This window comes from Alexandromys fortis, unplaced genomic scaffold (assembly GCF_014885135.2).
Source record: "Alexandromys fortis isolate MF-2015 unplaced genomic scaffold, M_Fortis_MF-2015_v1.1 scaffold_115, whole genome shotgun sequence".
NCBI classification, from domain to species: domain Eukaryota; kingdom Metazoa; phylum Chordata; class Mammalia; order Rodentia; family Cricetidae; genus Alexandromys; species Alexandromys fortis.
Genome location: NW_026067989.1, coordinates 3,256,292 through 3,276,757, shown reverse-complemented (window position 1 = coordinate 3,276,757; position 20,466 = coordinate 3,256,292). Strand labels below are relative to the sequence as shown.

At 45.8% G+C, this 20,466-nt stretch overlaps 1 protein-coding gene across 1 annotated transcript in view; it reads right to left on the bottom strand.

Annotated features, from left to right (window-relative positions):
• Cfap61 (cilia and flagella associated protein 61) overlaps positions 1-20,466 on the bottom strand; it is a 231,495-nt gene that overhangs the window by 60,763 nt on the left and 150,266 nt on the right. Inside the window, exons 16-17 of the mRNA XM_050159553.1 lie at positions 18,244-18,412; positions 11,328-11,502 (exon numbers count right to left, since the gene is read on the bottom strand). Of these exons, the coding sequence (XP_050015510.1) occupies positions 11,328-11,502; positions 18,244-18,412 (344 nt within the window). The remainder of the gene's footprint in view (positions 1-11,327; positions 11,503-18,243; positions 18,413-20,466) is intronic.

The following is a 20,466-nucleotide window of genomic DNA, read 5'->3' as shown; positions in this document are numbered from 1 at the left end:
TTGATGTCCAATTTCTTTGAGTTTATATATTTTGGATATTAGCCCTGTATCAGATGTGTAGATGGTAAAAAAAAATCTTTTCCCATTCTGTATCCTGCCGCTTTGAACATCTGATTTTTCATAAAGAAGCCAGACATACACACTGGAAAAAAAAATCGCACTTTCAACAAATAGTGCTGGTCAAACTGGATGGCCGCTTGTAGAAGAATACAATAGATTCATACTTGCCATCTTGCACACAACTCAGCTCCGAATGGACCAAGGAACTCAACATAAAGCGGGATATACTGACTCTAATAGTGGCACAGGAGAAGACTTTCTGAACAGAGCGAAAGCACAGACGCTAAGAACATTAATAAATGGGACGTCATGAAACTGAAAAGCTTCTGTATGGCAAAGGACACCATTAAAACTTGTTTTCGGTCCAAAAAGAAGGCTTAGTTAGTAAAAAGATAAGCTCCAAGAACTTCCAGATGGCGCCTCTGGGGCAGCCTACTTCTAGAAAATACTCCCGTGTGCCTGCTCCTCTGTCATGGGATGTCAAGCCAGCAGTGTGTGGGGGAGGGGGAGAGGGTAGCCTTACTCTTCTTGGCCAGTATTGGGAAGCAGGTTCCTTGGCCGATAGGGTCAATACTTTGTTTAAAGTCCTGAAGCTCCTGCCTGCTGCAGAACAGCAATCTTGGCAGCCCTGTTCCACCATGAGTGGGCCTGCCAGGAGACAAGGCAGGACACTCGAACTGTCAGGGGGCTGAGTCCCAGTCTTTCTAAATAGATGTTACAAAGCACGCTCGTTTTCAGCTGAAGAAATTTAAGTGTGTAGGCCACACAGAGCCCAGGTTTTTGTGTTTCACACTCTGCCATGCTAGCTGAGAGCAATTCCACTGTGAACGTTTTCCTGCATACCCAGGGAAGAAGGGCAGCTCTGCTGGAATATGTGGCAAACTGGACTAACAAGTGCTCCTAATGGACCGTCAACAGCTTTGACGATGTTTCTAACTAAAAAAAAAAATCAATATATTTTATAAGACCTTTACTTTTTTGGTAAGACTAGTGAAAGTCTAACCTAGAACTGTTTGGGCTAGTATGACAGTTTTTGAACTGTGACAAAGTGTCTGAGAGATATCAACTTACAAGGAAGAATGAGTTATTTTGCTACAGAAGCTTTGGTCATGGAACTTGGTTCTTTTGTCTTTTGGACAATGGTGTGGTAGAACATCATATTGGGGTGTGTGTGTGTCTGAGGGAGCCTGCCCCATCCCCTTATTATGGCTCTGAGACAGAAGAGACGGGAAAAGGAGGGATTCAAGTCCCCCCTTCAAGGGCATTACTCTATTGAGCTGACTTCCATCCAGAAGATACCACTTCTAAAGGGTCATACCACCTCCCAATAGAGCCACAGACTGGGGACCAAGCATATGGGCCATGTGGGGGGACACAGGACCCGACTGTAACAGCTTTCTTCAGCTTGAACTAACAGTCCCTAAAAGAGAGGTGACTCTTTAGTTTCCTAACAGACAGCTATCACAACAGTGCTTCACAACAAGCATCCCCAAAGCCAGTGCCAAACAGCTTAAACAAGCGTGGTGAGCATTGTCACACACCTGTGGAGAGCTGGAGTTTCCTGACACGTTTCCACCTTGTGGTTTGCTGGGTAGGAGTTTGCTCAACACGTGTTTTGTCTTCCCTGAACAGATAACTCCCCGAGGCATAGTCTACTTAGGACAAAATGCAAGAACACCAATCCTGGAGTTTACTTCAAGTCCCTGCTCACACAACAGCCACAGGATTCCATGGCCCCCAGTCACACCTAAAGCCAAGAGAGCAGGGAAGGGCCTTCTGACGACACAGGGAGGGGCGGGGCGTGGGCCACGCCAGTCACGTGTAATGGCCGCTTTCACAGTTCCATCAAATACTTTCTTTCCATCCGATGATATCGTCTCATTCCTCATGAAATACACAAGAATCTCATTATAATTTGTTTGGAAATAAGTCAGACTGTAGTACAGACCCACGAGGAGGAGACAAGCTAACAGCCTGGCACGACAGAGTCAGTCTGTTGGCTTCGCCAGTCCAATCTGTTGCCTTTGAAATAGCTTTTCCACGGGAGATCTTTCTTTCCACTCTTTTCCTGAAATTGGGAACTCTTTTTTCATCGTTTCTCACTTTTATTTTGCAAAGAAATTTTAGAGGCAATTTGTTTATGACTCCGATATGCCAAGTACAACACCGGCACTTTTATATACTTTATCATTGGCTCCATGATACATAAGGCTGGAACTTGACCTGACTGGGGCCACACACACACACACACACACACACACACACACACACAGAGAGAGAGAGAGAGAGAGAGAGAGAGAGAAAGAGAGAGAGAGAGAGAGAGATCTGTACAGAGAAGCTGGGCTGTGCTCATCTTGATACAGCAGTACCAGCACCAACTATATAACAAACCTCACTCAGAGTATTGATTCTTTACAGCAGAGAGGGAACACGCTGTTCTCAGTGGTCAGGGTAGGGAAGCAGTGTCAGGCTGCAAGCATCCTGCAGGAGGAAGGGGAGGGGCGAGTTTTGTGCACACTGGTCAGCTGTTGGTAAACACTGGTTATTGGCATTGAGGAAGGCTTTGCCAGTTTCTTCTGAACTTCACGAGGAGGAAGGCTTTGCCAGTTCCCATGTTGTCTGAGAGATTGGTATCCTTGACATGGCTGCGCCCATGTCAACAACACACATCTACTTGGGACTTCACCCCCCTCCTCACACATTCACTCAAGGCTTCCTCTACTCCCCAGTTACTCTTCTTGTTACTATGACAAATCACTCAAGAAGAACCGATGTAAGGGGAGAGGATTCGTTCTGCTTCCGTTTTGTGGTGCTCATAGTAGCACAGGAGGTGATTTGTCCACGTCAGTGAATGAAGTAGAGAGAACCTGGGTTGAAATTTGTGCTGGGTTCTAACTCATGAGGCGTACTAGAAGTGACTCACTTTCCCGGGTGAGGCCCCCACTTCCTAAAGGTTCCATCATCTCCTCAAATAACACTTAGTCCCTTGCTGGGGACCAAGGGCTGGAACACACGAGTCCACAGGGAAAGTTTCAGATTCCAACCGTATCATTCTTCCATTACTCTCCATGGGCTCATGCCCGTCTCATAATGTAAAATGCATTTCAGTTCAACGTCCAAAAGTACCCTCATCTTTAAAGTACCAATTCTATTCGGAAGTCCAAAGCCGTTCCCGAGATTTTAGGCGCTCTCTTAGTTTTGAGCCCCTATAGAATGAAAAGGAGAACTTTTCATTCAAGTTCACGATAGAACAGGGTAGTCATTCCCATTCTAAAAGTGAGGGACAGGAGGACAGCAAGGAAAGTTCAGGCCACTGACCAAAGTGCAGCAAGGTATACCAAGCCCCACTGTTCCGTGTTTGGCACTTAAGGCTTATGGTGGGCTTCACCAGGCTTTGGTAGGCCTGGGCGGCCATAGGGCTATGCTACCTTTAACATACATAACATCTCTCTTGGGCCATCTCTACTTGATGGCTATACCTTTCCTTGGTGAGCATTCCATGTTCCTGGCATCGGAAACCTAGAGTTTCCACGGCAACTTAAACTTCACACCACAATTTTACTTCACAACCTCTTGGAGCCTCCTTGCCAGAAATCTGTCCCAGACACACATCGTTCATTCTCGGCAGTCTTCCGGAACCTTGGTGCAAGCCTCCCTTACTCCCTAACCCTTGCCTTCTGGATATCTGCCAAGTCAGCACGGTGTGGATGCTACAGTCAAGATCTGCTGTCTGCTTGAGAGGTAGCCTGACCCTCTGGGACCACAGCTGCGGTGGCCCAGTGCCTTGTGGCTGCACTATGGAAGCTTTCCCTGGCATTTTCAGTAGCCAATTGCTCTGCTTTTGCAGGCCCTCTGCTCTCCTTTTTGTTTCTTTTCTTTTTTTGAATTAAAGTTGCAAACCACCACTGTGCTTTGACAGTAGAGCGCATGCCCCCTTCCTACTGCCCCAGGACAAACTTCACTCAGTGTGCATGTGTGTGGTAAGAAGTACTTAGTCAGTAGGTGGGCTATGAAACACAAACATGTTCACCTTAGCGATGGTAGTTCAGACAGTATTAGATCTGACTTTAGGTTTCCAGTGTAGTTCACAAAATCCTATATAATCTTCAGTGTGATCAAAGTTATAAACAGAAACTGTCAAATAACACTCCCGCATGTAGGTGCCATGGTAACACAGGGAGACAAGAAACCCCTTGTGCTGTTTAGAGAAAGTCAGGCATCAGGCAGAGAAAGCGCAGCTTTCTGAAGGGGCCGTGAGAGCATGTGGCTCTTAGGATCTTTAGAGTGTGGTGCTGACTTTGTTTCAGATTTCAGATCTTAGGACTTCCTTACGTCTGAGATGAAGCTTATCCATTGTACAATTATCGCATCACAGGGGTTAATCAAGTCATAAACGGAATGAGGAGAGAACAAGAGGGACAGAGAGGTAGAAGGACAACGAGAGCCTGAGACCCAGATTGTCCCGAATCTGCAAGTATGAAAGAAAAGGATGAGTTCAAAAGCCAGGGAATGCGAGCGGTGGTGCAGGGTATTTCAGATGAACTGAAGGACACGTGCATAAGGAACAGGAAGGAGCAGAAAATCCTTGACTTTGCTAACAGCTGCCTACTTTTGTCAGGAGATAGACAAAGAACATGCATGGGGTCCCCCAGGCCCAGAACACCTTGGTCCTGTATATGGAGCGGGTGAGGAAGACTCTGGTTATGTAAGGTCCATCTGCCATTGCTCTAACATCTTCAGAGACAGCCTTTGGTCAAAGGTAAATGTCACCAATGCAATCCCAGGACTCAGTGTCTTACGATTCTGAGTCTTTGCAGGGAAGGGTAGGAACCTGGCATCTAAGATAAGAATTTCTGGAAACAGTGACTGCCTTGCCTCTGGTACTTCCTTTAAGCAGGAGTGAGCACACCAGCATGAGAGGTCACATCTGCCACACCTGGGATGGCAGCCGCAGCAGTGCACCTCGGCACGAGGGCCTGTGACTTATTTCACAGAGGGAGGGGGTATCAGTTTTGTCATCCTGGTCCCTGATTACAGTTACGGTGCCAAGGGTCTGAAAATCCCCTCATATTTTAGGGTAAGATGCCTTCCTAGGAAGGGAAAGCTAAGTTAATCTCTCTATTAAGTTCAAGGAATAAAATACAGTGTTTTTTTTTTTTTTTCTTAGTGAGACATTTACCACAAAAGTAACAGAACATCCTAAGAAATCATTCCAGGGGAGGCCAGAAGACACTTTATTCTCTGGCTCAGATACTGGGAGAACCTGCTTTGTCCCTGCTTGGGACCTCACTGACCACCACCCCAGCACCCCAAAGGCAAAGGAGGATTCTGGGAGATACTGCAGCTTAGGAAGAAAGGAGGGACATTGTGACCCAGAGGTCAGGCTGCATATTTAGAGTTCAAGAACTCAAGAAAAAAAATGAACAAACAAACAAAAAACTGAGAAAATCTGTGTACATGGGTTGAACAAGGATTTTCTTCCAGACTATGTCGCCAATGTTGACCATGAAGTTGAACTCCGAGTTCCTGCCTCTCCCTCCCAAATCCTGGGATTGCAGACATGAAGTGGCAACTGGCTTCTTCTTCTTCTTCTTCTTCTTCTTCTTCTTCTTCTTCTTCTTCTTCTTCTTCTTCTTCTTCTTCTTCTTCTTCTTCTTCTTCTTTTTGGTTATTGTTTTACTTTTTGAGACTTGCTTTGTAGCTTAAATTGACCTTGAACTTGTAATCTGCCTGCCTCAGTCTCCAGAATACTGGGATCACAGGTGTGCACCACCACACCTCCTGTTTCCTATTTAGTTTTGTTGCTTAAATTTTCATTTATTATTATTATTATTATTATTATATGTGTGTGTGAGATGTGACATGGGTGTCGCAGCATGCAGGTGGAGGCTGGAGGACAGTCTGTGGAGTCAATCCTCTCCTTCCACCCTCTCAGGTTCCAGGGCTCAAGCTCCGGTCACCAGTTTGCTCACCAGGCTTTCACCCTCTGAGCCATCTCTTGGGCCCCATTCTCTTCTATTTTAACAAAGACTTCAATTTTCTTCGTCCACTTCAAAAGAGACATATGGTCATTCTGTATGACCTCTTCATCCCCAGACAGGCCTGGAAGATAGGTTTTATTGTCCCCCCCCCCCCAGAAAGCAGAGCAGAGAGGTCAAAGTCACACGCAGCCAGTGGGTGGGTCCAGGGAACTCACAGTGAGCAGGCTTTATATCCCAGAGCCCTGCGCTGCACTTGCGGATGGACGAGCAAGCCTGGATTTAAAATCCTCTAACTGGGATTTTATCTGGACGAAATCAAGAAATTGCTAGTTTATGAAAGAATTTTTAAAAAATTGTAGAACATTACCAAAAACACCACTTCTTTACAAAACATCTCCTGCCTACAAACAGACAATAATACTCTTTAGGCTTTTTGTAAATTAGAGCATAAGGTTTCTCTGACCCCGGCCTGACCTGCCTCATTTTTCCCTCATTCATGAAGGGAAGAATGTTTTCGCTGCAACAAAGGTTCTGTCTACGGCGACTCGTGCACTGGAATTTTAATGTTTGTTCTTCCTATAAACACGCTTTTAATAAGGCAGTAAACCGTATTTAGCTACAGATGAAAATAATTGATCCATTTCAAGTCATTAGGGTGGCTTTGTTTTTTTTGTTTTTTGGTTTTTTTTTTTGTTTGTTTTGTTTTTTAACTTTACTTGCACCCTTCTTTTCATTTTCAGGGGAAGCACAGAGGTAAGAGCAGATGAATTTCAATTAGTCTCAATTAATGCCACAAACGGCTCTGATGTATCAGTGGCTGGGTTCTATTAGAACCCCCCAGCTGAACACTGCTGGTTTTGTTTGTACTTGAGAGCCACCTTTTGAGCTGTGACGTCACTCCCTATTCTCCACAACTCAGAGCAGGGCCGGGAACTGGGATAATTGACATCTGTAACTCTAGAGCACGGAAAATGGAGTCTCAGCTGCTTCCATCATGGCCACTGGGCTCCCCTGTGGGAGCAGAGGACTGCAGTGTCAAGCAGCAGCTGGGAGTGGGGCCACATTCTGAAGTGGCATCTGCGTGTGTATAACAGGAGTCTCCTCCTCCCAGGAGCAGTCACTGTTCCTGCCATCCAGTGCTGCAGGGAAGCCAACCCTGGCTTTTCCTAGGACTTAGGAAGTGGATTCCAAAGAGATAGGCAAGCCTCCCTGCCACAGCCAGTAGATAGAGGGGGTTCTTTCTCTTTAAAAAGATCTAATTTTATTATTGAATATTGTGTGTGCTTGCATGCCTGTGCGCGTGCGCGTGTGTGTGAGTGTCTGTGTGAGTGTGTGTGTCTGTCTCTGTGTGTATGTGTGAGAGAGAGAGAGAGAGAGGGAGAGAGGGAGAGAGAGAGAGAGAGAGAGAGAGAGAGAGAGAGAGAGAGAGAGAGAGGTATGAATGCAGGCATGTGAATGTCACAATGCACGTGTGGAAGTCAGGGTACAACTTTTAGGATTCACTTCTCTTTGTCCACTGTTGTTTCTGGGGACTAAACACTGTCAGGTTTGCATGCTAAGAGCTTTTATCTGCTGGGCTATCTTGCTAGCCCATAGATAAACTCGGGCTGGCCTGGAACTCACTATGTAGCCTGGGCTGGCCTAGAACTCCTGGCGATCCTCTTGCCTCAGCTTCTTTTCCTCAGATTCTTGGGAGAAGGGCCTATCATTGGTTACCTTTCCCGGCCCCCATCACCAACTATCTGTATACGAGGGCAAATTAGTTGAGACAGTAAAAGCTGTTACAAAGAATATCCCCATTCTTCCTGGACGACTGGCTGTCTAACTCAGACACAGGCAGGCAGGAACACAGCCTTCTTTATTGACATGCCAGACTTCCTGGTTCTGGCCTCAGATACCACCACTCCACAACTAACTCGAGAACGAACTAGAAGTGGTTGTGCTCGCTGCCCCACCAAATGTCAGTGTGACCACTTTGCCCATCGCTCGCACCTGCGGCTGCACCGCCTCACCTGACTGCTGTCATCCTCTGTATGTTAGGCTCTCGATGCTGTCTTCCTTACAGGGGATGTTGGGAGGATTTGATGAGTCAAATGAGTTCTTCTATCCGATCCTCGGTACAGTGTCTCAGCCACACTAAGAATTCTGTAGACACAAGCTATCCTGAGTTGTTAGCATAGCCTCCCATGTAAGGAAGATCTCATTCAGAGCCTGACATACAGAGGGGTCCGATAACTTGCTCAAGAGAGTGGTGGGCCCTAAAACTGAGCTGATGCCACCAACCCCCTAACTTGGTGTCACTCAGTGTGAGGATCCTCCCCTCGGTCTACTCAGCCAATGTGCACTCTTGCAGGAAACGCAGAGAGATTGGTAAGAGTGCTATCAATCTCAACCAAGCGGTGGCCAGTCATCACAGCTGGCCATCAACTTCCAGGTGAGGCTGAGAGTAGAGTGTTTTGATATGACTCAATGTGAGAGCTGGCAGGCTGTTGCATACCTATAATCCCAGAACCCAGAGGGTGAGGTAGAAGGATCGAGGCCAGCTTGCAATACACTGCAAGACCCTATTTCAAACACAAAAACAAAACCACTGTGAGTCGTCTTCACTTGTAGGCACTACAACCTTCTTGAACATCCACTGCATACCCGGCTTGGTATGAATACAGCTCTTTTCAAGCTGCCTTTGCTCTGTGCCGTATTCTAGAAGCTCCCACAGAGGTAGCTGTCTGTTGCTGGCTCTTGGCTCCCACGTGGAGATATGCTTTCTGTAGCCAACTGGGCGACTGCCCTAGGCACACCTGTCCTGGGGTTTAGATTGCGTCCCTGGGATTCTGCTCAGTGGGAGGAGGGATGGCTCCGAAGGGGTGTGGGGTACTGGAGGAAGGGACAGGAAAATAAGTTCAAGACCAAGGCCTGAATGGGACTAACTAAAACCAGGCCTGAATGTGACTTGAATTATGGAAAAGCTCCAAAGAGAGTTTCCTAAGGCAGGCAGGAGGTAATGCTTTCCTTCTTATGTCTTCACACATGAGAAGTCCCTTGAAAAGGCCTCTAGACAGAGCTAATTTAACTGGGCTGGGCTGGGCTCCTCAGATACCCTCCAAGCTTTGACTCTGTCTGAGTGCTAACAACCCATACCTGGGTGATGCGGCGGGGGAGAGCCTGCATTTAAGACAAGGGACTACTTTCCACACATTGCTTATTCTGGCCCTTGAGTGGAAAAGAACAGACTCTCAGAGTGGCTTCTCAGTGGCAGCAGACAGTCCTAAATCTAAATTTAAAAAAAAAGCAGTCCTCTTAAAGTAAGTTTCAGAAAACCACCGACTCTGACAGCCAGTCACATTCACAGAGGTTCACCGAGGGCAGGGCCTTCCCTCACATTTGAGAACCAAGAGAACAAACAAGAAAGGCACCCGCAGGAGACTGAAGTGCTTCTTGCTTGCCTGCTCTCGGGTTCAACCTGAAGAGCTTGCATTGCTGCTCTCAAAGGGTCAGAATGCTCCGTAGTCCCATCACCTCAGACACTCCAAGTTCAAGGTTAAAACCCTGTCCACTGTCAGGACAAGCTGCCGTCCTAGGATAAACAGGCTGTGTTCTTTGGCTCTTCTGCTGTCAGGGAGTTGATGTTCTGTGTCGAGTCTGATAATTTGATGTAATTTGTCCCAAGTTCTATGGATTAAAGAGAACTCAGTAAACACGTCTCATTACCTGGTACTGTAAAGGTTTCCTGGCACACAGCCATGCTCAGGCATTTCTGGGGCGGCTCTCTTGCTGCGGCCCCAGAGGAATATTTGCAGTAGACTGCACGCCCTGCACAGTCTAAGGTACTTACTAGTGCTTTATAATGACCACACACTGACACTCATGAAATCTTGAAGCCTACACAGCTCAATCTAGAGGTTTTTAAAACTATGGTGGTTATTAAAAAAAAATAAAGAGTCAAATGCGGAAACATGTTTAAACCTATGTAGATACAAATCTGAAGATGTTTTATGACAGGTTTACAGCTGCATTCCAAATTCTCATGTATAGATCCCACCTCTGGCTTCTATTTCCTGGCTCCCAGGTTCTAGAGGTTCTAGATCCGTGCGGACTTTTGATGACTCAAATCCATCCTTTAGGTTACTTTTATTTCAACTCCTCTAAAAACACGGCGAGAGCCAGAATCGCTTTGGGGAGCTAGTATTCGCCTAAGCTAAAAAACCTGACAAGGAAAGCACGTTGAAGAAAATTACAGGCCAATCTCATTCATAAATTTAGAGACAAATAGTTCATATCATACTAGCAACTAGAATCTAGAAATGGGAAGAATGCCATTCGATCCCCATTAACTGCTTCAGGCCCTGAATACACTAACCTCAGAAGTCTTGAAAGACCTAAGTCATTAACTGAAAATCAGAAGGAACTATATTTAATTCTATTGCATTGACTATATTAATTACTGGAGGAATACTTAACACATGAAGATATTTAATTTGGCAATTTGATGCCCACTTTCTGGGCACTTAGGGGTCTTTATGTCCTTGGAGGATGAGAACCTCGGCTCTCCCCATAGGTAGCCATGGGACTCAACCTGATCTTAGGGAAGATGAAGGGCTGAGTGCATGGTCACTTCTATTTCCTGGCTCCCAGGTTTCAGCCAAAAACACGTGGGCAAAGCAGGCTCTATTCTAGTTGTTTCACGAGTCAAACAATTTCAAAGAAATCCAAACAATGGCGAAGAAGATGCCTTGGAAATGCTTTTGAGTGGCGCAGGCATTTGTACAAATGTTTTACTTTCACAGTTGGGTTCAAAAAGTGCTCTGCAGCTCGAATGCGTCTATTTACGGGAGGACTGCGCGGGCAACAGCAAGAAAGGGAACAATGGGTCCTGAAGAGAAGAAAAGGGCCCTTCCAACGCCCTCCTTTCTTCCTCCTCCTGGCTCTTTTCAGCTTCACAAAGGGAGACATATTTTCCATATAATTGCTAAACATGTTTGCTTATTAAATTATTCTTTAATTAGTTAATGATTTCAGCCATGCTTTGCTCTTCGGATATTCATTTTGTGTAATAAAATAATTATAGATAATTAAACTATCTCAAGCCTTTTTCTTTCCCTCAGAAAACATTCTGGGTATCCAAAAATGACAACAAGTTGTAAATTAATCTGGAAAACAAAGCATGACAGATGAATGATTTGGTTGGAATTAATTAGACACTAATTATACACTGGAACTAGATGAAGAATGAGCCTCATTATAAAAATAAAATGCTATTCTGAAAGGCTGCAGTCACAGTAACTTTACCTTCTGTGAGGATGGAGTTGCTTCTCATCCAAATGAGTGCCTTAACACAGTCTTCCTCGTCATTGAGAATGAAGAGGTTGTGCGGGACTTTCCCAGTGTACCTTAGCTCTCTCTTCTCCACAACTTCTCTGCTTGTCAGATGTTTATCGATATCAGCCCCCGTGGGGCATGGAACCTGGAGGCGCGTTACAGAGAAACGGTCAAATCAGTGGTGATGTGATTGGAAGAAAATAAAGTCTCTATCCATACTCTGGCATGGCCTTTTCTGTCTTCAGATATAAAATTCTGTTCTAACAGAGAGGGAAAGAAATACACAAATAAGCAAGCAGAATGACCACTTTGAGGCAACTCTTAGAACGAATTGCTCGGCTTGTCCAATGCTGTCATCCGTTATTTCAAAACTCAGTGACAGAGACCAGCCAAATACTCCATTCTGAGCCATACTGTTCTTGTAAGTCAGTCATTCAGACAGGGACAAGTCAAGGGACACTTTCTCTCTGTGCTCCAATGGCTGGAGCCTTGGCTGGGAAGAATTGGCAGCTAATGGTGACTTGAGGCTCTGGGGGTAGACTCATCTGCAGAGTATCTTAAGCTAGCAAGCTGCGATCAGCCATCTGAAGGTTGCTGCTCCCTGTGGTCTGGAATACCCATTTAGGACTTGAGCACCTCACACTGGGGCAGCTGGATTTCCAGGGAAAAGGTCTTGAGAAAGGAGCTTCACACTCTTCTTTAGCTGAGTCCTGGGACTCCAGAAGTTTCTCCATACAAGATTCTGTTCTTTACAGGGTAGCTATAGGGGCTTGCCCACAATCAGGGGATAAGATGCCTTAAGAGGATTGGAGCGCTCTGGATCTAGCAGATATGGATATATATATATATATATATATATATATATATAGAGAGAGAGAGAGAGAGAGAGAGAGAGAGAGAGAGAGAGAGAGAGAGAACTATCTTCCGCAAGTGCCACTACTTCAGGTGCTGATGTTCAAGTCTACATAGTAACCACAGAGAACACAGAAGGTCAGTGTTTACTTATAAAAGGTATAAGTCTGTCATTGTTCACTTTATCAGGAGAGAAATTCTCTACTTCATTCTCCCTCCCTCCCTCCCTCTCTCTCTCTCTTGCACACACACACACACACACCTTGTATTATTTCTGCTCTCTTGCTGTTATCACAAGCATGCATGGAAATAGAAATAAGAAAAAATAACAATAAAATCACAATAAGAGATGGTGGCCAGCATTGGTCGTTCATGCTGAGGACACTCTGGCAACCAGAAGTCTTGTGCCTTAGCCCAGGAGTTCAGCCATGCCTCAGCCCCATCCAGTCACTGCCAGAGCACAGCACAGGCTCAGGATGGCCAGATCTGATTCTCAAGAAATGTCAAAGCCTTGGGTTTGCATGTAGACTCTTGACTTTTTATTTTTGATTCAAATTAAAACCAAACAAACACTGTTGTTGTTGCCAAATAAAATGGCACAGTTGCTTGAGATTGCTCAGTAGGCCACTACTCTGGCCCTTCGCTCTGGCTGCCAGGTGGAAATTGTGTAGACAAAAAGGCAGCCCAGGGAAGTGAGAAAGGAAAATTGAAACTTTGGTGGAAGATCTTTGTGGACTGTGTGGTGGATTCACAGTGGAAGACCTAAATTGTGAGCCAGGAAGAGTTCTACAATGACAATGACAAAAGCTTGCCTGCAGTACAAGACCTCGGATGAATCACGCCCTTCATGCCCCCTCAGTCCTTGACTACAGTCATTTGATAAAATGGGAGAGGGCATAACAATGACTGTGCGGGTTGAGTCAGCCATCCTGATTGTCTCAGGGAACACTCAATAGTCTGAAGGATCATTACCACCCTGATGAGGATTCTAGGGGCAGTCCCATTCTTCTCCCAGGCATGAGCATTCCTTCTGGAAGCAAACTTTCAGACTATGAGATAACACAGTATTTTCTATCTTTCTGGGAAGATGTCCTAAATCTTGACCATGAGATATGAACTGAATTCTTCAAAGAAACCTTAGGAGGGTCTGAGCACTGACTGGTCATCTGGTCAACCCCAAGGCTTCATCCTATAGCTAAGTATCTCAGTGACTTCAAGCCTCTGTAGGAGTGCTTTGTTCTTTCTCTTCCTCAGTGATTCTAGAAAATGAGTAAAGTTGTCAACACTTTTTGTCTTTGTGATGTATCCTTTGATATAGTCATGTTCAGCAGGGAAGGCGTTTGGGGCTGCTGTCTACACTGGCATCATGAAGTTCACCCTCTATTACTACTTCTCTTTCTCCAACTTTCCTTTGCTGCTTTTTCTGAGTTTGCTTCCATCATCTGTCACTGTGTATTTTTCCACTAAAGTATTTTAATGTTTTATATTTATTTTTTACATTTGTGTGTGTGTGTGTGTGTGGTGGGTATATGAATGTTGGTGCCCATGAAGGCCAGAAGCATTGATCCTTTGGAGCTTGAGCTACAGGTAGTTGTGAGTCACTCAACATGGGTCCAGGGAATCCAATTTAGATGCCTCAGAAGAGCAGCCCATGCTTTTAGACTGAGCGGTCTCTCCAGCTCTTAAAACTTTATGTTTTTATTTTTTTTCCTAGAGAGGGCATGCCTGCTGGGGCACTTGTGGAGATCAGACAATAAACAGCAGTCAGATTTCTACTCCCGTCATGTGGGCTCCAGAGTTCGCACTCAAGGCTGTCGGTCTTGGCAGCAAGTGCCCATATCCACTGAGTCATCTCACTGGCCCTTCACTGGCCCCTTTTAGCTATCTCTCCAAAACTGATTGATTTTCATTTTCATTGATGTGTAAGTGTGTGTGTCTGTGTAAGTATATGCCACGTGTGTGTTGATAGCCTTAGAGACCAGAAGACAGGACTGGATTTTCTGGAGCTGGAGTTACAGATGGTTGTGAGCCACCTGATATAAGCACTGGGAACTGAACTCAGGTCCTCTGCAAGAGCAGCAAGTGCTCTTAACCACTGAGCTATGTCTCCAGCCCCTTAACTGTCTTTTTATTTTTTTTAAAAAAATAACAGTCATTTTGACTGGATGCTTTTCTTGTGTTTCAAATTTCATGTAAACCTGGTCCTAGTCTTACATCAGTTTGCAACCGTGACATTCTCTGTCCCAACTTGCATTTCCGCTTATGTCGTTCTGGTTTGTACTTGCACCACTGCAGCCTTTGCCTTTCTCTTCTCGCCTTTTCCTGGTCCAGGGTTTCATGGGTGAATTTCTTTGTGCTGCTCCTCAGCATACTTTGGCTCAGTTCCTCTCAACTGGCAGGCAGACTCCGCCACTAAAATGATCCCATCAGGCTGCGGCGCTTGTAGACAGTGCCCACTCCTCCTTAGCCACACCTCTTCTCCATCAATTTCCTGATCTGTCTTACCCTGGTTTAGAGTGGGGATTATATTAGTAGGTATGTTCAGAATGTAAATTATTTGTAAATTATTTCCATTACTGCTTGAAATCATCCATTGAATGGCCACCTATGTCCTCTAACGACTGGAAGACTCTGAATTCCCTGTCTGTTATTTGGAGTACAAGTTAAAAAAAAAAAAAAAAAACTAAAAAGAACAACGACAACAAAAACCCACAAGAGATAATTTTCCTAAGGTCTTGCATATAAAGAATGGCCTCTGAGACCTAGGTGGACACGTGGCTCTCAAGTTATCACATTTCCTCTAGAATTCCATGTCCTTACTTCTGCTTTCTTTTGTCATTTAGTACCAGACAGGAGATTGTTTATGCCGCCATTATTTTTATCCTTTTAGGGGGACCATTTGACAATCTGTTATTTTTCTTCTTAAATTTGTTCATTGCCCCCATCATTCTCACAAAACAATGAGAAATGCCTCACTCGTTGACATTTGCCAGAATGTAACTAAATGAAAGAAGGGGAAAAAAAAAGGTTTTGATTTTGCTTGGAATCAATCAAGTGAACAATTCTCTTCTGGGGTAAGGAGAGTTTTCTGCTAACATTTTTAAATTCCTGTCACAAGCCTGTCCAGAGATGAGACACAGACTCCAGTTCCCCTCCACCATGACTGGAGCTCCCTTCTGACACAGGAGTGTCCTTCTCGGGTCTGTTCCTGGGAGGGCCACCAGTGTAAATAGTCCTCACTCCCAATAAGTTTGTACTCTTTGCTTTGTTTTTTTTTTTTTTAATGTCTCCCCCCCCCCCCCCCCCGCCCCCAGTACACCCTGGAGATCTCTTTTATTTCAAATCCACGCATCCCTCTTTGGGCCCTCCTTGTTATCTAGCATCTCTAGTGCTGTGGATTATAGCATGGTTATCCTTTACAGCTAATATCCCCTATCAGTACATACATACCATGTTTATCTTTCTGGGTCTGGGTTACCTCACTCAGGATGATTTTTTTCCTAGTTTCATCCATTTGCCTGCAAACTTCATGTCATTCCTTCAGCCACACACTTTTGCTTGCCCAGATGGCATGTACCTGCTGTAGACTCCATGATTCTGAGCCACACCTAGCCTATTCCTACTGCTTTGTCTCTCTCGTCTTCCCATCTACTGGCTTTTAGTGGCCATCATCCCGTCAGAAGCCTATGCCTCAGTTTTGTTTTGATGTTTGCTTGCTTGTTTGTTTTCTTGGCCAGAGACAAACTCATTTGACTTTGACAAGTTTGGTCATTCCTCTTTCAGTGAGGTAGCACAAATCTGGGCATGAGAAGACATCTCCCACTTTTCCATCCAGTTCATGAGCATATGGCTCTGGGACTTCACTAGGAGCAAGCTGGGAGTGGTGTTCAAATCTGGCATGTGCTCGCCAACAGAAATGGGCTGAAGAGATGGCTCAGCAGCTAAGAACACTTGTTCCTCTTCTCCAGAACCCAAGTTTTGTTCCCAGCACACAATCTGTACCACGATCAATAAAAATCCAGAGACAAAAACTGGGGTTCAACTCGAGGGTCAGAAAAACAAAAACATGCAGCCATTGTCTCTTACCTTGACCTCAGTTCAAAATGGTGATCCTGCTTCCAGGAATCTCAGAAAGAGACTGAGTGAGAAATACTGCAGAATGTTTTAGACTGAGGTGTGCTGACGAGAGGCTAAGGGTTATAATTACATTTTATGAGATGTTGTCTTCTTGCTTTGGGTTTAAGCTCCACTGTCATCATTTTAATTTGGCTTACAAATCTGGAACAAAAGCGTGAGAGAGCTGGAGCGAAGGACATAGGGAAAGACAGAACAGCTAGATGGTCCCCAATGAATTCAGCTGCCCTTTCTCGATCACTCTATGTACCTTTGATTTTTATGTCCGTCTGGAAAAATTAAATTGGAACTCCCCTTTATCACTTCTTCATTCCATTTTTCCTGTTGTGAAAAGGGCAAGAGCTTATGTGCTGCCGACGAAAAGCTGCAGGGGCAGCTGGGCACACATGGGCAGATGCCCGAGTCTCTGGGCAGCTGGCTGAGTCCTCTGCTCCATTTCCAAAGTGTGGGCTTGCAGGCAGTGGTGCAGCCAGGGGGCAGGTGAGGGGGGACAGGCTGACAGGGCATCCTGCACTTCATTCTCGTTTAGTGAAAAGCAGAAGGAATTCTTAAGAGCAAAAGGAGGCGTCTTCCCACTAACTTTTTATTCTTTAACTAGGAAGATCTATTTTTTTACCCTTCAAGAATAAGTCTTAGTTTTAAAAAAAAAATCTTAAAAGCTTTCTTTCTTTTTCTTTTCTTTTTTTAAAGAGATCGATCCAAGCCACTGAAATTGCAGTCCATTCATGGCAGCCCGGCCTCCCCAGAGAGCATGCTAGACACTCTTATCTCAGGTTACCATACTCTGAGGGTCCCTGCTCAGAGCCTGCACCTTAAAGGGATGCTCAGGGGTAGTGTGTGGCCAAGCAGTTTGGGAGGTCTTGTTGTAAGGTGCATGTAAGGGATTCAATGTCAAGAAAGCTGAAGCAGTTCTCTGCCTCTGCTTTAAGCCACCTGGGGAGCATAGTGAAAATACTCACGACCAGCCTCACCTAGCATAATTGAAGCAATTCCTGGGGACACGTGTGGGGATGTGTTTCGAAAGCACCCCGGGAGGTCTCAAAGTGCAGCCAAGGCTGAGGACCTGCACTCAGCTATGCCCCGGCTACTTGGGTAGCCAGAGGACCTGTGGAGTCCTCTGTGCTGCCTCCTGTCTGCCTTTGAAAGGCAAGGGAAGCGCACGCACTCTCTTGCCGAACCCACAACACTGGCGGAAGGGTTTCAGGACCCCCCCCCCCACACACACACACCAATCCTTAAGTAATAAAGTAAGTTCACTGGAGAGACGCCTGATTTCTGGGCATTACACAAAAGAACACTGCACAGGGCACTGTGGGAGTCCCAAAGAGCTGCTGTCCTCAGACAGGAAGCAGCTTCAGTCCTAGCTAGCAATGCTTTAGTCAAGCGTGGCTGGAGCACTCAGGCAGAAAGCGTGGTCACTGGGAAACTAGTCAATCTGATTTCCTAGTTTCATAACTGAGAGACAAAATAAAATAAGGGTTGACAGAAGGTGCGCATGTTTGAAATGCTTTCGCGTGAGCACATCGCCCCAGCCAAATGCTAGCCTCTTGAGGCATAAATTAATTTAGCACAAATGCATGCCTGGTTGGGTCTGGAGCCTGTTATGATGATCCATAAGTGTTAGACTTTGGGACAACAGCTTCAGGAATGACATTTCTCCAACTAGCTGTGATTTCCCCCCCCCCCCCCCAACAGAATGTTTTTCTTGGAATGGCTTTCCTGGGAGGGTTTGCAGACACCATTCTGGTCATGTGTGCAGGCCTTGAAGAGCACTTCTATGAATATAGAGTGGCAGCTGTGCGGGAAGACAGGACGCTCTTTACGCAGGGAGTGTGCGCCCCAGTAAGCATATTGCCACGTCCACGTGCACCAGCCGCGCCCCCCGGTGCACCAGCCTTACCTGGTACTGCTGCCCGGTACAGAGAATGAGGTGGTCGTAGAACACAATCTCGTTCTTGGAAACCACAACGTGCTTGGCTGCCCGGTCTATGCCCGTCATTCTCCCCACCACAACGTTAACCCAGGAGCACAGCGACATCAGCGCGTAATCTTTATCACTAAAACAGTGGCTGCAGAGAGAGACGCTCCATCAGTGTGACATTTGAGCAGCTGACAGCAGGCATTAATTAGACATCTGGTGAGCTGGTTCAAGTCCCCCTAGTGAGCTGGGTCTGTGCTCTGGCTGTGAGCTTACCAGGACCAAGACTTAGAGATTTTTTTTTTCCCTTCTGAAACACTTAAGCCACAAATTGACATCCTCCTATTAAAGCTAGGTTGTTCCACCTGGTTTAGGCTGGCCTTCCAGGGAAAAGGGCGTGACTGCGTATGTGAGATCACTCGGACTCCCTTCTGCCCCTGTTTCAGGGTGATCGAAAATCTACTTGAATTCTTGAATTGTCCTACTGGCCACAGACGTCAAAGGAATGTAGAAAGAAGGACTATGACACTAGGTGGGACCCCCAAAGGCAGGTTTCAGATTCCAAAGATGTAGAAGACCCTTCCTTTTTGCTAATTTGATGTAAAGGACTCATTCCTTGCGCGTGAACGACAAAACCCATTTGCGGGAAATGTCAGGGCGTTAAGTTCACAGCTGGAGGTTTGGGAGCCCAGTATGAAGGGCATGGGTGATTTATGGGGAGAAGGAACTTTTACACACATCAGCCTAGGGTGGGTGAGAGCGCTGGGGTTATGGGTTACGGGCCGAACAGGCTTTCTTTCCTTTTTTCCTTTTTTGGGTTCTGTTTCAATTGAACACTGTTGTAAAGTAACAAAAGTAGAATTCTTGTGATTTGAGCTTACTTAGAGAGGTTTCTTTTCCCCCTTAGGTTGGGTTCTATAGAATTTTCTCAAAGGTTTCACCTCTTGCGATCCTGATCTGAAGGCCGAGACTCTGCAGTGGCAGGACAGCGGGTAAATTCATTTACACTGAGGCTGCATTATCTTTCCTGGGAAGAACCGTGCCAAGGTCTGTATCTTTCTTCTTCTGCCAATGAGCCTGGACCCCTGGCACCTTTTATCCCTGTCTCCTCACCTCTCACTGGAGGACAATGAGCCTATCCTATGTGCCTCCACCTCTGTGAAAGGCGGGCACGAGAATGCGGGAGCTGCTGTTTGGGGAAGCGCGATGCATACGTGAGGGCTCTTATTCTAAATAGTACTAATGATACATAATCCTGTTTACTCTCTTTGGAGGCAAACAGGATTCTGAAGTGGTAATGGGAGGACATTTTTTCTTTTTGATCCACACAGGAGTCTAGTCTCACTGCACAAAGAGAATTCTCGTAATGGATGCACATTAGGCCCCGTTAACTGGGCCTGTGAAAAGAGACGGGAGCACCGGGCTTTGTGTTTCTCCGTGAAACAACACTTAAAAACAAGAAAATTTCTTCTTAATAAAAAAAAAAAAAAGGAAAATAAGGGGCTGGCCTGTCACAGGAAAATAATGGAGACTGAGATGAAATTCTCTTTAAAAAAAAAAAAAACTGACAGTTTTACAAGAATATATTTAAGTTCAGCTTCCCACCCAGGCACAGGGAGGGACCACACAAAGGATTGCTTGTATTTGCTATGCGGTCCCTACTACTGTAAGCCATCCAAGAGGAGAAAAAATTAAATATAGTTAGTGCCCGGGGATTAGTCTTAGGAGGATTTGCCCAGAGATAAAAGCTCTCTGGGGAAATCTGTGGGCGCCTAAGACAATGTTGTTTCTAATGACGGTGGGACAGTCCTGTCGGCAATGTCAGAATGCTTGTTTCCGAGCTGCACTCTGAAGCTCTGTCCGGTGGGAGCTGACACTTGGGAACACTCGGCTTTAAAGGTTTGCTGAGACACTGAAGGGAGCACTGGAGGCTGTGGTGATGCCCGCACAGTCTGTGAACTTTCTCAGTTTACAGCGCCCTGCGTGCGTTTGCCCACACTCTCCATTTCAGATGCTCCTGCTCCTCTGGACCATCTGTAACGACCCCGTCAGCTGAGTGGAACTATCTATCGCAAAATGCTAAAGACCCCAACACAGCAGAGACTGCTCTATGGCTTCACGCCATCACCCGGGTCCTCTGGAGAGAGACAAGGAAGAACAGAGCCACACCGCTGACAGGCCATCTTCCACAAGCAAGCTGGGTAC